Source organism: Mustela nivalis, assembly GCF_964662115.1.
Source record: "Mustela nivalis genome assembly, chromosome: 1".
Lineage (NCBI taxonomy): Eukaryota > Metazoa > Chordata > Mammalia > Carnivora > Mustelidae > Mustela > Mustela nivalis.
In genome coordinates this window covers 211540621-211555450 of record NC_139020.1, presented here as the reverse complement: position 1 = coordinate 211555450, position 14830 = coordinate 211540621, and the positions used below count along the sequence as shown (strand labels likewise).

Sequence of the window (14830 nt, the reverse complement as noted above, 5' to 3'; positions counted from 1 at the left end):
ACCACCTGGCTCCCCTAACCTCCCACCCCCCGCCCCTTCAAAACCCTCAGGTTGTTTTTCAGAGTCCATAGTCTCTCATGGTTCACCTCCCCTTCCAACTTCCCTCAACTCCCTTCTCCTCTCCATCTCCCCATGTCCTCCATGTTATTTGTTATGCTCCACACATAAGTGAAACCATATGATAATTGACTCTCTCTGCTTGACTGATTTCACTCAGCATAATCTCTTCCAGTCCCGTCCATGTTGCTACAAAAGTTGGGTATTCATCCTTTCTGATGGAGGCATAATACTCCATAGTGTATATGGACCACATCTTCCTTATCCATTCTTCCATTGAAGGGCATCTTGGTTCTTTCCACAGTTTGGCAAGCGTGGCCATTGATGCTATAAATTTGGGTTACAGATGGCTCTTCTTTTCACGCCATCTGTATCTTTTAGGTGAATACCTAGGAGTGTAATTGCAAGGTTATAGGGAAGTTCTATTTTTAATTTCTTGAGGAATATCCACACTCTTCTCTAAAGAGTCTGCACCACCTTGCATTCCCACCAATAGTGTAATACTCATTCTTCTCAAGTGCACATGGAACCTTCTCCAGAATAGACCACATACTGGGTCACAAATCAGGACTGAACCGATACCAAAAGACTGAGATGTTTCCCTACATATTCTCAGATCACAATGCTTTGAAACTGGAGCTCAATCACAAGGAAGAGTTTGGAAGGAACTCAAACACCTGGAAGCTAAGGACCACCTTGCTTAAGAATGCTTGGATCAACCAGGAGATCAAAGAAGAACTGAAACAATTCATGGAAACCAATGAGAATGAAGACACTTCAGTACAAAACCTATGGGATACAGCAAAGGCGGTCCTAAGGGGGAAATACATAGCCATCTAAGCCTCCCTCAAAAAAGTTGAAAAGTCCAGAATACACCAGCTGTCTCTACACCTTAAAGAACTGGAGAATCAACAACAAATCAAACCAACTCCACACATAAGAAGGTAAATAATCAAGATTAGAGCAGAGATCAATGAGGCAGAAACTAGAGATACAGTAGAACGTATCAATGAAACTAGAAGCTGGTTTTTTGAAAAAATCAATAAGATCAATAGACCATTGGCCACACTAATCCAAAAGAAAAGAGAGAAAGCTCAAATTAATAAAATTATATATGAAAAGGGAGAGATCACAACTAACACCAAGGAAGTAGAAACAATCATCAGAAGTTATTATCAACAGTTATATGCCAATAAGTTAAGCAACCTAGATGAAATGGATGCATTCCTGAAAAACTATAAACTCCCAAAATTGAACCAGGAAGAAACTGACAACCTGAATAGACTAATGTCTAGTAATGAGATTGAAGCAGTGATCAAAAACCTCCCAAAAAACAAGAGCCCAGGACCTGACAGATTCCCTGGGGAATTCTACCAAACTTTCAAAGAAGAAATAACACCTATTCTCCTGAAGCTGTTTCAAAAAATTGAAGCAGAAGGAAAACTTCCAGACTCTTTTTATTATATTATTTTTTAAAACTTTGTTTTATTTTTTCAGTGTTCCAAGATTCATTGTTTATGCACCACACCCAGTGCTCCATGCCCTCCTTAATACCCATAACCAGGCTCACCTAACCCCCAGTTCCCCTCCCCTCCAAAACCATCTGTTTCTCAGAGTCCACCATCTCTCATGGTTCATCTCCCCCTCCAATTTCCCCCAATTCACTTTTCCTTCCCTTCTCCTAATGTCCTCCATGTTATTCCTTATGTTCCACAAGTAAGTGAAACCACTTGATAATTGACTCTCTGCTTGACTGATTTCACTCAGCATAATCTCTTCCAGTCCTGTCCATGTTGCTACAAAAGTTGGGTATTCATCCTTTCTGATGGAGGCATAATATTCCATTGTATATATAGACCATATCTTCTTTATCCATTCGTCCATTGAAGGGCATCTTGGTTCTTTCCACAATTTGGCAACCGTGGCCATTGCTGCTATGAACATTAGGGTACAGATGGCCCTTCTTTTCACTACATCTGTATCTTTGGGGTAAATACCCAGTAGTGCAATTGCAGGGTCATAGGGAAACTCTATTTAAAATTTCTTAAGGGGGCGCCTGGGTGGCTCAGTGGGTTAAAGCCTCTGCTTTCGGCTCAGGTCATGATCCCAGGGTCCTGGGATCGAGCCCCACATCGGGCTCTCTGCTCAGCGGGGAGCCTGCTTCCTTCTCTCTCTCCCTGCCTCTCTGCCTACTTGTGATCTCTGTCTGTCAAATAAATAAATAAAAATCTTTAAAATTTCTTAAGGAATCTCCACACTGTTTTCCAAAGTGGCTACACCAACTTGCATTCCCACTGACAGTGTAAGAGGGTTCCCCTTTCTCCACATCCTCTCCAACACACTTAATTTTGGCCATTCTAACTGGTGTGAGGTGGTATCTCAATGTGGTTTTGATTTGAATCTCCCTGAGGGCTAATGATGATGGACATTTTTTCATGTGTCTGTTAGCCATTTGTATGTCTTCTTTGGAGAAGTATCTGTTCATGTCTTCTGCCCATTTTTTGACATGACTATCTGTTTTTTGGGTGTTGAGTTTGAGAAGTTCTTCATAGACCTCGAATATTAGCCCTTCGTCTATTGTGTCATTTGTGAATATCTTCTCCATTCCATGGGTTGCCTCTTTGTTTTGTTGACTGTTTTCTTTGCTCTGCAGAAGCTTTTGATCTTGATGAAGTCCCAAAAGTTCATTTTCCCTTTTGTTTCCCTCGCCTTTGGAAACGTGTCTTGAAAGAAGTTGCTGTGGCCGATGTCAAAGAGGTTCTGCCTATGTTCTTCTCTAGGATTTGAAGGGTTCCTGTCTCACATTAAGGTCTTGCATCCATTTTGAGTTTATCTTTGTGTATGGTGTAAGAGTATGGTCCAGTTTTATTCTTCTATATGTAGCTGTCCAATTTTCCCAGCACCATTTATTGAAGAGACTGTCTTTTTCCATTGGATATTTTTCCCTGATTTGTCAAAGATTAGTTGACTATAGAGTTGAGGGTTCATTTCTGGATTCCCTATTCTGTTCCATCAGTCTATGTGTCTGTGTTTGTGCCAATACCATACTGTCTTGTTGATTACAGCTTTGTTTTAAAGATTTTTTAATTTATTTTGAGAGAGAGAGTGATTGAGAAAGAGAGAGCAAGCAGGGAGAGGGGCAGAGAGGGAGAGAGAGAATCCCAAGCAGACTCCCTGCTGAGTATGGAGCCTGACTTGGGGCTTGATCCCATAATCCTGAGTTCATGACCTGAGCCCAAACCAAGAGTTGGTTGCTCAACCAACTGAGTTACATTGTGTCCCAAGAGATTCTTAACTATAGAAAACAAACTGAAGGTTACTAGAGGGGATGTGGGTGGGGTGATGGGGTAATTGTGTGATGGGCTTTAAGAAAGGCACTTGATGTAATGAGCACTGGGTGTTATATGCAACTGATGAATCACTGAATTCTACCCCTGAAACTAAAATACATTATGTATTAACTAAATTAGATTTAAATTTAAATTTTTTTTGTATGTGTAAGAGAATGGTCTGGTTTCATTCTTCTATATATAGCCATCTAACTTCTCCAGCTTTGTTTTTCTTTTTCAACATTTCCTTGGAGATTCAGGGTCTTTTCTGGTTCCATACAAATTTTAGGATAGTTTGTTCCAGCATTTTGAAAAATGCCTTTGGTATTTTGATTGAGATGGTGTTGAAAGTATAGATTACTCTGGGCAGCATGGACATTTTAATGATGTTTATTTTTCTGATCCATAAACATGGAATGTTTTTCCATCTTAAAATTTTTATTATGTTATGTTAGTCCCATAAAGAATTAGAGTCAGCAGTGATGGTGTTAGGGGGAAAAGCAAGTTTCCATTTCATCTCTCCTTCATCTGTAACTCTGAATAAAATTTGTACTTTTTGAGAAACCATTTAGCAAGCTGACTGAGAGTCAGACTGTGGCATTAGGTAAGGTAAAAACAGTTTCTGTAACATATAAACTCTAAAATGTCATTGACTGGGATATCTGGGTGGCTCAGTGGGTCAAAACCTCTGCCTTCGGCTCAGGTCATGATCTCAGGGTCCTGGGATCAAGCCCCACATGGGGCTCTCTGCTCAGCAGGGGCCCTGCTTCCCCCTCTCTCTATGCCTGCCTCTCTACCTCCTTGTGATCTCTGTCTTTCAAATAAATAAATAAAATCTTTTAAAAAAATAAGATGTCATTGACTAAGCACAAGAGTGGTTAATTTCCCCCTTCTGTATCAGTAGACGGTGGGCAAACAGGTTTGAAGGGTGTCTATACTCCAACCTCAGGCTGATGGAAGCTCTTGTCTTGTATGTACAGCTTGTGAGGTCATCAAAGAGTCCTTTCTATTTTTGCCAACTGACAAGAGAAAAGAACCCGGCAAAGTTCCATGAGGGCTGTCTTAAAAAATAGTGCGCATCACATCCCTTCATGTTCTCCTGGCTATAAATCCGTGAAGCGGTCCCACCTGACGGCAAGGGGGACAGGGAGATGTAGTCTCTGCCTGGGAAGTTCCATCCTAGTGGCAAGGCTATAGTCTGGAATCAAGGGTGGAGGAAGTTTTGAATTCTGGGTGGACAGTGGCTTTGCTACACTAATGATGTTAGCTTTTGTCTCCATTATGATCACAGTCATCATCATATCAGGATGAATTGGAACTAGATATTTTCCAAAGATCCTTTTAGCCCTAAAAGACTATGATCTCACAGCCAGAAGGTTATGAAAGCACTATTCCCCCCCCCCCACCCCAGCCCCCAGCCCCCCAGGAGGCTGTACATTGCTATGGTTAAGAGTAAGTATAGTGTCTGGAGACAGTTTGGGTTTGAAATCCATTTTTATTTTTTGCCAGCTATGTGATCTTGGATGACAGTCTACCTTTTGGGACCCAGTTTCCTCATTAGGAAATGGACAGTATTGGCAGAGGACAGTGTTGATGCTGATTCTGGCCTACCCTCTGTTTCTGCTTAAAAAAAAAAAAAAAAAACTGTTTTGTAAAACAGTCTGTTTCTGTTGTTCTTGTTGTCATTATTGTTGTTGTTGTTTTACTGGAACCGCAGCCACCAATGTCTGAGAGCTGACTGTCCCAGCTCAAGCAGAGAGCAAGTTCTCTCTTCCTCCACATAAATATTTTTTAGACCCTCAAAAGGATTGATGATGTCCACCCTCAGTATCCTGACTCAAATGCTAATTCATAATTCCTGAAAAACCCTCAGAGACACACCAAGAAATGATGTTTTAAATGTTACCTGGGCATTCCTTAGCTTAGTCCAGTTGACACATAAAATTAAGCATCAAGGGAATCCAAAGGGCAAGGGCCATGGACTATTCATCCACCAGCACTGGTCTGTCATGGATCTGAGGACTATTCCCAGAACATTCATTCCTCTGCATTACTGGACTGCTCCATACATAGGGTAAGCATGGGACCAGTGAAAGCTCCCCAAAACTGTGTTGTCCCTCCCAGCAAAATGTCACAAGGTGTTAGAATTGAAGATGCAGGCCAATATCCAGGAAATGCTGAGTGCTAAGGACATGATCAGGTACAGACCACATTCTTAACTCTTGTCTCCCCTCCAGGTGCTGTGCTCTATCATCGCTGGGGTGCTGCACTACCTCTATCTGGCCTCTTTCACCTGGATGCTCCTTGAAGGGCTGCATCTCTTCCTCACCGTTAGGAATCTCAAGGTGGCCAACTACACTAGCACAGGCAAATTCAAGAAGAAGTTCATGTACCCTTCAGGTTATGGGATTCCAGCTCTCATTGTGGCTGTGTCTGCAATAGTAGGACCCCAAAACTATGGCTCACATACTCGGTAAGCATGCTCTGTGCCTTTCTGGTGGAAATGGTGTCCATGACTGATGCATGATCAGAAATCAAAAACATTTCAGTCCTTTTCCTGTTGTGAATTATACTTCACAAAACCAGTCCCGTTTTATTTTTATTTTTATTTATTTTTATTGTATACCAGTCCTGTTTTAAGCCAGAATTCTATTTTGTCCTTAGAAATTCCTAGAGCAATGATTCTCAGCATCTTTGGGGTTGGATCCTTTTGAGACTTTTGGTGAAATCCAGGGCCCAGTTTCCCAAATAGGGAAGTACCTTTCAGACAAATGTACTTATGATACAATTTTGAATACAACTTCAGGACATTAGGGACCAAAAAAATACGCTCAGGAAATTCAGGGATGGAAAAGCTCACCTGTGGCCTCTGTGTTCCGGAAGATTCTGAAAGGGTATCCTGAAGAGCTTGAGATTCATCCCAAAATATAGAAAGTAACAACAATGACAACAAATCTTGAAGGACTGGGATGCATCAGAAATAGTGCATATATTATGTCTCAATCTCCCCCTGATCCTGTGGAGTCAGCACTGTTAATTACCTCATACACAGGACATCTGGGTCTTAGTGCATCTAAGAAACTTTCCTAAGGTGTCAGCTAAAAACAGAATTAGTCAGAATTCCTCACTAAAGGAATTGCTGCCGCACTAAAGAAGTTTGCAAAGCCCTGCAAAGTTAGTTGAGGACGTTAGTATTTTGACAGTGGGGCTTTGGTTAGAGAGTAGGCACACATGTGCAAAAACAACATGATGAAAGTGTCTCTCTTGAAGAAGAAATGATGTCCTTTCTCCAGTCTGAACCCTATGTCCCGCCAGAACAATTCTGGAGATCTCATGGTAGCGTATATCAGTGGTTGGCAAACTATCTATAAAGGGCCATGTGGTAACTGTTTTTGTCTCTGTGTCCATATGGTGTTTGTGGCAATTACTCAATATTGCCTTTGTTGTGGGAGTGCAGCCAATTCATAGACCATATATAAATGAATTGATGTGGCTATGTTTCAATAAAGCTTTATTTACAAAAACAAGGAGTGGACTGGGTTTAGACTGTGTTAGTAACACCTGGAATAGAACTTAAATGTGGGAACTTTTCTGCTCACTGAATGTGGGCAATTGCTTGTCACATTTCCTAGTTTTATGCTGCCAGGTCTTTGTTCAGAGTAATCTATACTATCTTTGCCAACATAGGGCATGGCTTAATAAAAAGTATTTGATCAACAGAGTACTTGGTACATGGAAAATACTTAGTGTTGGTAGGTTTTCTTGCTGTAGTTAAAGTACTGCTTTTATTCTCTTTCTGATAACAATCATTATTTTGGGGTATAATTTATTGAGCCTTACCTGTTTGCCAAGAACCACACTCAAAAACTATGTACACATTATCTCATTTGATGTTTCCTACAAGATCTATATGAGGAAAACTGAAAAAACCTCATGAAAGAAATCAAAGAAGATTCAAATACATGGAGGGATAGTCCATGTTCATGGATAGGAAGATTCAATATTGTCAAGAAGTCAGTTCTTCCCAACTTGATCTATAGATTCAATGCATTTCCAATCATAATCCCAAAAAATTATTTTTTAGATAATGATAAACTGATTCTAATATTTATATAGAGAAGAAAAAGATCCTGAATAGCTAACACAATATTGAAAGAGAGGAACAAAGTCAGAGGACTGACCCTACCTGACTTCAAGACTTGGCATATAGCCACTGTAATCATTTAATCTTTTCAATACTTCTGTTTGCCCTCACTTTACACTTGAGGGAATTGAGGCTTAGATTATATAGCTTGTGTCAGATGAGGACCCATGTCTGATTACATCTAAAGTCTAGGTTCTGAACTAAATGGTTCTCTGTACTGGTTGGATCTTGCTACAGGAGTCTGAATTCAAGTTCTCTTCCTTCTGAGAAATAGGCAGCTCATGCATACTCCTCTCTCAACAGCTGCTGGCTCAAGCTGGATAAAGGGTTCATCTGGAGTTTCATGGGACCAGTGGCATTCATTATCTTGGTGAGTAACTAGTGATAGTTATTTATGGGTCTGCCTGCCCTGAATTGGCCAAGCATGGAGTGTGTGTTTTTTTCCATGAAAATGGAAATGAAGTGAAGGTAAGAAAATACAGTCTAATATGATTAACTCCTCTTCCTTGAAATACTGTCATCATGTCTTTCCTTTGCTCCCTTATAGATTACTTGTTGCTTTGATATAACTCTGCTGGGTATTCCAAAAATCCCATATTTTTTCATTCAACATTTAGCAAGTATCTCCTCTGTACAGAGTGCCACGTTCTCCTGTTTGCCAACAACTTCCTGATCACATCCATTGCCCTGGTATAGATATGAATAGTAATCTTTCACTTTCAAGGTGTCTTGATTTGAATGATATATTATATAGACATCCTAGTCAAGCACCAAGTGTCACAGGTCATATACACACAATGTGCTGTATAAAAGACCAGAGCATATGTGCATAGCATGCTATGAAGCCTGTATCTTTTGGGAAAAGATATTTAGGTCCACCTCAAATTGGGTTGCATGATATGGCCTCAAAATAAAATTCCAAGTCAATATTTTATTCTGTGCCCACAGATAAACTTGGTGTTGTACTTCCAAATTTTGTGGATTTTGAGAAGCAAACTTTCCTCCCTCAATAAAGAAATTTCTACCATTCAGGACACCAGGTAAGAAGGTCCCAGATCAGTGGTATCCACAGATTTTCCTACAGGACTACATTCTTTCTGCCTGGGGGGAAAAAAAAACCCTATACCCTATACATGAAAAAACATTTCATGGTTGGATATCCATGGTATTGCATAAAGTGTGTATGAGGTGCAACTTCTAGAAGTGAAAACTATAATTTTCAGGTAGCTTAGTGTACTCCTTGATCTCTTTATTCAACAAATATTCATTGGGTGGCATTTGTGTAGCAAATACTTTGTATAGCATAATCTTCATATGAAATTCATGCCAAGAGTATTGACATTATCCTCCCTCCTCCACCCCATGAGTCCACCCACTCCTGGGTACTCCATTATCCTTGGTTGTAGGCACTCAGTTCTTACTGTGTTGATCTAAATGATTAAAAATAATGGTAAGAACAACTAACATTAATCTACCAACATCCTTTCCTTTTTATTCTGTTATGTTAGTCACCATAAAATACATCATTAGTTTTTGATGCCCTGGTCCAAGAATCACTGTTTATGTACAACACCCAGGGCTCCATGCAATATGTGCCCTCCTTAATACCCTGGCAGTAGGTATTAAGGAGGGCACATATTGCATGGATCAATATTCTTTCACTGAATACTCATAACTCCAATCTATGTGGTGGGCACAACTACCATCCCCCCCGTTGATAAGAGAAGCAAGTGCTTATTTTTCCCAAGAGTGGGCAAAAACCTTACATTGGTGATGAATCATGTGGACAAAACTTAAAGGAATATCTTTACAATTTCAGACCCTGGCTTTGATCTCATCTACTTATCAGACCAACCTAACATCTCTTTGCCTCAGTGTTTTCAGCTCACCCTTCTTGGCATTTCTTCATTCCTCTACACATGTTGAATGAATGCAGGATCTCTCTCTCTCTCTCTCTCTCTCTCACACACACACACAGACACACACATACATTCATACATGTCATCTCTCCTAGACAACTGCCACGAGCAACCCCATTCTGTTTTATAAAACACAACTTTCATTTGAAGAAACACAACAGCATGTTTTATTCTAAAGTCATGATATCATCATCAACACATTTTAAATACAAATTTCTAGAAGGCACTTCCACACATCTCCCAATAGAACCAGGTAAAAGACTTGCAGATAAGTCACTTCCAAGAATAGGAGAAAGCATTATTCTCAGAAACATCCATTGAAAATATGGGTTCTGCCTCATCTTTGAGTCATATGACTTTGACTACGTCACTTACGCACATGTTTAAATCAGGTAATATGTGCAGAGCATTTAGCACAGCGCCCAACACAGAGTGATGAGTGATACTTATTACTGCTCTTGTTCCTTTTCAGACTCATGACATTTAAAGCCATTGCTCAGCTATTTACCCTGGGCTGTTCTTGGGGCCTTGGCTTTTTTATGATTGAAGAGGTTGGGAAGGTGATTGGATCAGTCGTTGCATACACATTCACCATCATCAATGTCCTGCAGGGCGTTTTGCTCTTTGTGGTATACTGTCTCCTTAATCGCCAGGTAAGGCTAATTATTTTGTCTCTCACCAGTCAACTCCCTAAGTCTTATTGAATGGTCATTCACATTCTTACCCTTCTCTGACCTTTCATATTTGTATTTAGGGTTGCCTTCATTCTGAAAGGAGGCTTTAAATGATGACTTGGTATGCTATATGCTCTGAGTTAGCATTGGCCTAACCTTCACATTCCAACATATATCTTAAGAGAGTGCTTCTGTCAGTGGAGATGACATATCAATATACCATAGACTGCGGGACTTGGGCAACAGAAATTTCTCTAATAATTCTAGAGGATGGACATCTGAGTTCGGGGCACCTATGCAGTTGAGTTCTGGTGAGATCTCTTCTTTTTTGCAGGTGGCCACAATTTTGACCCTTAAATGGGAGAGAGAAAGAGAGAGAGCTTTTCTGTCTCTTCTTATCAGAACACTAATCCTATTGGACACTATCCTTCTTATCAGGACACTAATCCTATTGGATGATCCTATTCAGGGCTCTACCCTTATGACCTCATTAAATGTTAATCCTTTCTAGAAAGGATCATCATATCTTCAAATACAGTCATACTGGGAATTTAGGGCTTTAACATGCAAATTTTGGGGCGTCTGGTTGGCTCAGTGGGTTAAGCCTCTGCCTTCGGCTCAGGTCATGATCTCAGGGTCCTGGGATCGAGCCCTGCATCAGGCTCTCTGCTTGGCAGAGAGCCTGCTTCCCCATCTTCCTCTGCCTGCCTCTCTGCCTACTTGTGATCTCTCTCTCTGTGTCAAATAAATAAATAAATAAATAAATTTTTAAAATGTGAATTTTGAGGAGACATAGTTCAGTCCATAGCAGAGCATGTATCAGTCAGCATAAGGGAGGTAATGCTGCAGTGACTTATAGCCACCACCCCCTAATTTCAGTGGTTTTAACAATAAAGATTATTTCTTGCTCATGCTACATAGCTGTTAGGGTCCGTAATCAAAGGAGCGAGACCGATACAAGGCGAAGGTCAAGCAAAGCTTTATTTTGCATCAAGCATCGGGGGAATCAAACTGACTGGTCAGGGCCGTCTCTTGCAAAGAGGCGACCCCTCCCAGCCTCACAGACTAACTTTTATAGAGGTAGTTTAGCCGGGCTATACACAGGTGGCCAATGAGATTGCAATACACAGAGAAAACTGCCCAGTCATGCTAAGTCTGCCACACACAGAAAAAAACTGCTAGGTAACACACGGGTGGCCAATTGAATTTCAATTTACCCTAGTAGATATATGTGCGCCGCACTGATGGGATGCCTTCACCTGGCCTGACCCACCCTTGTATCTAGGCTTTGCAAGTAAGTTCCTCTGGGAAGGGAGGGGTCAATCTAAGTTCACTACATAAAAACAAAATGACTCCCTCTGGCCAACCAGACGCTTACAATAGCCATGGCTTGATCTACAATGTCTTTACTCTGGGATGCAGGTTGAAGGGCAGCCCTTATTTAGAACATTGGTATTCTCATGGCAAAGGGAAAGGAAATCTTGGCAAAGTGTAGCTTAATTAGCTCTCTTTCACTGGGTGGAGGAAGTTCCTTGACCATGTCTGAGTTCACCAGAAAGAGGATACATAACCCTCTTATAGGGAAGTGCCCTTTAGGGAAGGATACTGGAATATTTGGCATAATATGCCAAAAACAAAGGGACTGTACCTCCCATGTCACGTTATCCACTGAGTAGGTGGCTGTGTGAGCTTGGCCAGTCTTCTTATCCTCTCTGAAGTTCAATCTTCTCACTTCTGTACATGACAACACCTGCATCACAGGGCTGAGATTAAAAGAGATATTGCAATATGAATCTCCAAGCATAGTCCTTGGCACACATTAAATTTTTGTGAGGGTCATCATTATATTTTTTTTATCCACTTATAATATTGGAAACAGTTCTCTCCTTTTGCTATTGAACAGAACTACCAGCGATTTTGATGCTGGTGTCAAAAAGACCATCGTAACACTTCATTAATTTCTCTTTCATCTTCTAGTGGCTTCTTAATGCTTGGTACTCCTCATGCCCAGAAATGAAGTACAACTTAAGTGCTTTGGTGAAATAATGTTGAATATTAAATATTTAAATATCTTTTTAAAACATTTTAAGCAAGTTTCAGGAAGGAATCCATGCAATCACAGGGAGTGGTTCAGCATGTGGTTAGTGTCTCGGCTCTGATGTGAGAATGATGCAGTGCTGAGTGCTGGCTGTATGACCTTGAACAAGTCCACACTCCCAGCAGTGTCAGCTTCTTTACCTTTCATTGGGAGTACGAGAAGATCCTTTGTCATTTGATTTATGTAAGGATGAATTGATATATTGTGGATAATAAAGTGTATTGAAGGTTGCCATTGTTCAATAAATGGTGACCTATGTCATAATCACCACCATGACCACCATCACCTGCATTGTTTTTGTCATCATTGACCATCATCACTTCCATGATTATCGCCATCATCTTCACCATCCTCCTCCTCCTCATTGTCAGGATCATCACCACCCCCACCACTCTGTAGACTCTATAGAAACTTTGTGATGCCTGACATTTAGTAAATACCTTTTCTACAATGAGGAAGTTGAATTTTAGAATGAGCCAAGGAGAGGATGTCCAAGACTATACAGGAAAACAATGAGGGGGTAGTCATGGGGCCCCACAAATGGGGCTTGGCATGTATATCTTTAGCATCCTCTTCAGGGTCCTTTCTTCCCTAAGCTAGCTCCTGATGTGACACAAACCTTTGTATTCCTCAGGTACGAATGGAATACAGGAAGTGGTTTAGTGGGATCTGGAAAGGGGTTGAAACTGAAAGTACTGAGGTGACACGCTCTACAACCCAAACCAAAATGGTAAGACCAGCTTCTCTGCAATGTCGTATACTGGCTGAACCTAACCTTGATCTGAAAGAAAAGAGAAATTACATTACTTCCTCCATTATGCTGGTGGTTTCTAGTTTTTGAGAACAAAACTGGTAGAACTCTGTTCTTTTGTCTTTTCTTTTTCTGTTCCTTCCCTTCCCTCTCTTTCCTTTCTCTCCCTTTCCTCCTCCTTCCTCCCTTCCTTCCTTTCTCTCCCGCTCTCTCCATACTTTCCACAAATATCCAAATGACTTTCATCAAAAATTTAAATTTATTTAACAATGCTCATTTAACAAATATTTACTGAGAATCCAGTATGCCAGATGCTGTTTTAGTTGCTGGAGAAACAGCAGAAGATACACTGACAAAAATCCTTGCCCTCACAGAACTGATGTTCTGATGGGGGTGGCTGAGAATAAGCCCCCAAACATGAATTATGCACTATTTTACAAAGTGATGTGGGCTGTGGAAAAATACAGAGCAGTGAAGAGAAATCAGGACTCATGAGGTGGGGGAGTTTGGTTTCCAGTCAGGTGGCCACAGTGACAGTCTTTTACTGTCTATCACCACCTTCTATTTAATTCTCTGTATGTTGTGCCTCTCTGTGTGATATTTCTCTTACTCTGAAAAATATGACAGTGTTTACCTTTGGTCAGTATCTGCCCCCATGTAAGATTCAGAGCTGTGGTTATTATCATTTTCCTTCTACCTAGAGCAAGGCCTGGCCCACAAAAGATGCTCACTTAACTTGTTGAGTGTCTAAGGTCCTTGTTTATTGATGAGGACACAGACTGGGAAAGTCCACATGATTGGCCTGAAACTACTCAGCTGGGTACAGGGGTTCAGACTCAAGTCTGTTTTCCTCTGAAAGTTGACAATATCCCTTGATTGTCACCAGAGTTGTTTGTCACTCCAGATCATCAAAAACTTTTGGGACCAGTTTCCTGGGACATGTGCTTTCAGACCAAGGACAATTCTGTTTACAGGCTGCTGACCGTGTCCTAGGAGTATATGCCACTGGTTCGCTCCTCGGCTATAATCACCAGTAGTCAAAGAATATGTCAATCTAAACTGTGAAAAGGAACTGCCCCAACACATGCAGTCTCCAAAAACATGTCGCATAGTGGAATCCATTGCATGGGTTCTGGGGTTCACCAGATTTGAGTTTGAATCTTGGTTCTTTCAGGTTCCAGCTGGTAGATCTTGGGCAAATAGCTTAAACCCCCTGCACCTCAATCTGCTCATCATTGAAATGTCATATTGAGGAAAAAAACAATGTACATGAAAGCACTTTGCTCTACTCTGAACCATGTCAACATTACTTGTATGAGCACCACATTATCAAGAGTCAACTATATAGAAGGCCTCAAACAGTAATACTATCCCCTTATCTTTGGACAATGCTTTACTTCTAAAAAGCACATACTCAGTTCTTTCCACAGTTTGGCGACCGTGGCCACTGCTGCTATAAACATTGGGGTACAGATGGCCCTTCTTTTCACTACCTCTGTATCTTTGGGGTAAATACCCAGGAGTGCAATGGCAGGGTCATAGGGAAGTTCTATTTTTAATTTCTTGAGGAATCTCCACACTGTTCTCCAAAGAGGCTGCACCAACCTGCATTCCCACCAACAGTGTAAGAGGGTTCCCCTTTCTCCACATCCTCTCCAACACATGTTGTTTCCTGTCTTGCTAATTTTGGCCATTCTAACTGGTGTAAGGTGATATCTCTGCCCTTCAACGGACAAATGGATAAGGAAGATGTGGTTCATATACACTATGGAGTATTATGCCTCCATCAGAAAGGACAAATACCCAACTTTTGTAGCAACATGGACGGGCCTGGAAGAGATTATGCTGAGTCAAATCA

At 41.0% G+C, this 14830-nt stretch overlaps 1 protein-coding gene across 2 annotated transcripts in view; it reads left to right on the top strand.

The window, feature by feature from the left end:
* Window positions 1–14830, top strand: part of LOC309847630 (putative adhesion G protein-coupled receptor E4P) — a 48000-nt gene that overhangs the window by 29510 nt on the left and 3660 nt on the right. For both annotated transcript variants that reach the window (XM_082698185.1, XM_082698184.1), the window contains 5 exons: window positions 5624–5859; window positions 7834–7900; window positions 8479–8570; window positions 9922–10102; window positions 12856–12951. In XM_082698185.1, the coding sequence (XP_082554311.1) occupies window positions 5624–5859; window positions 7834–7900; window positions 8479–8570; window positions 9922–10102; window positions 12856–12951 (672 nt within the window). The remainder of the gene's footprint in view (window positions 1–5623; window positions 5860–7833; window positions 7901–8478; window positions 8571–9921; window positions 10103–12855; window positions 12952–14830) is intronic.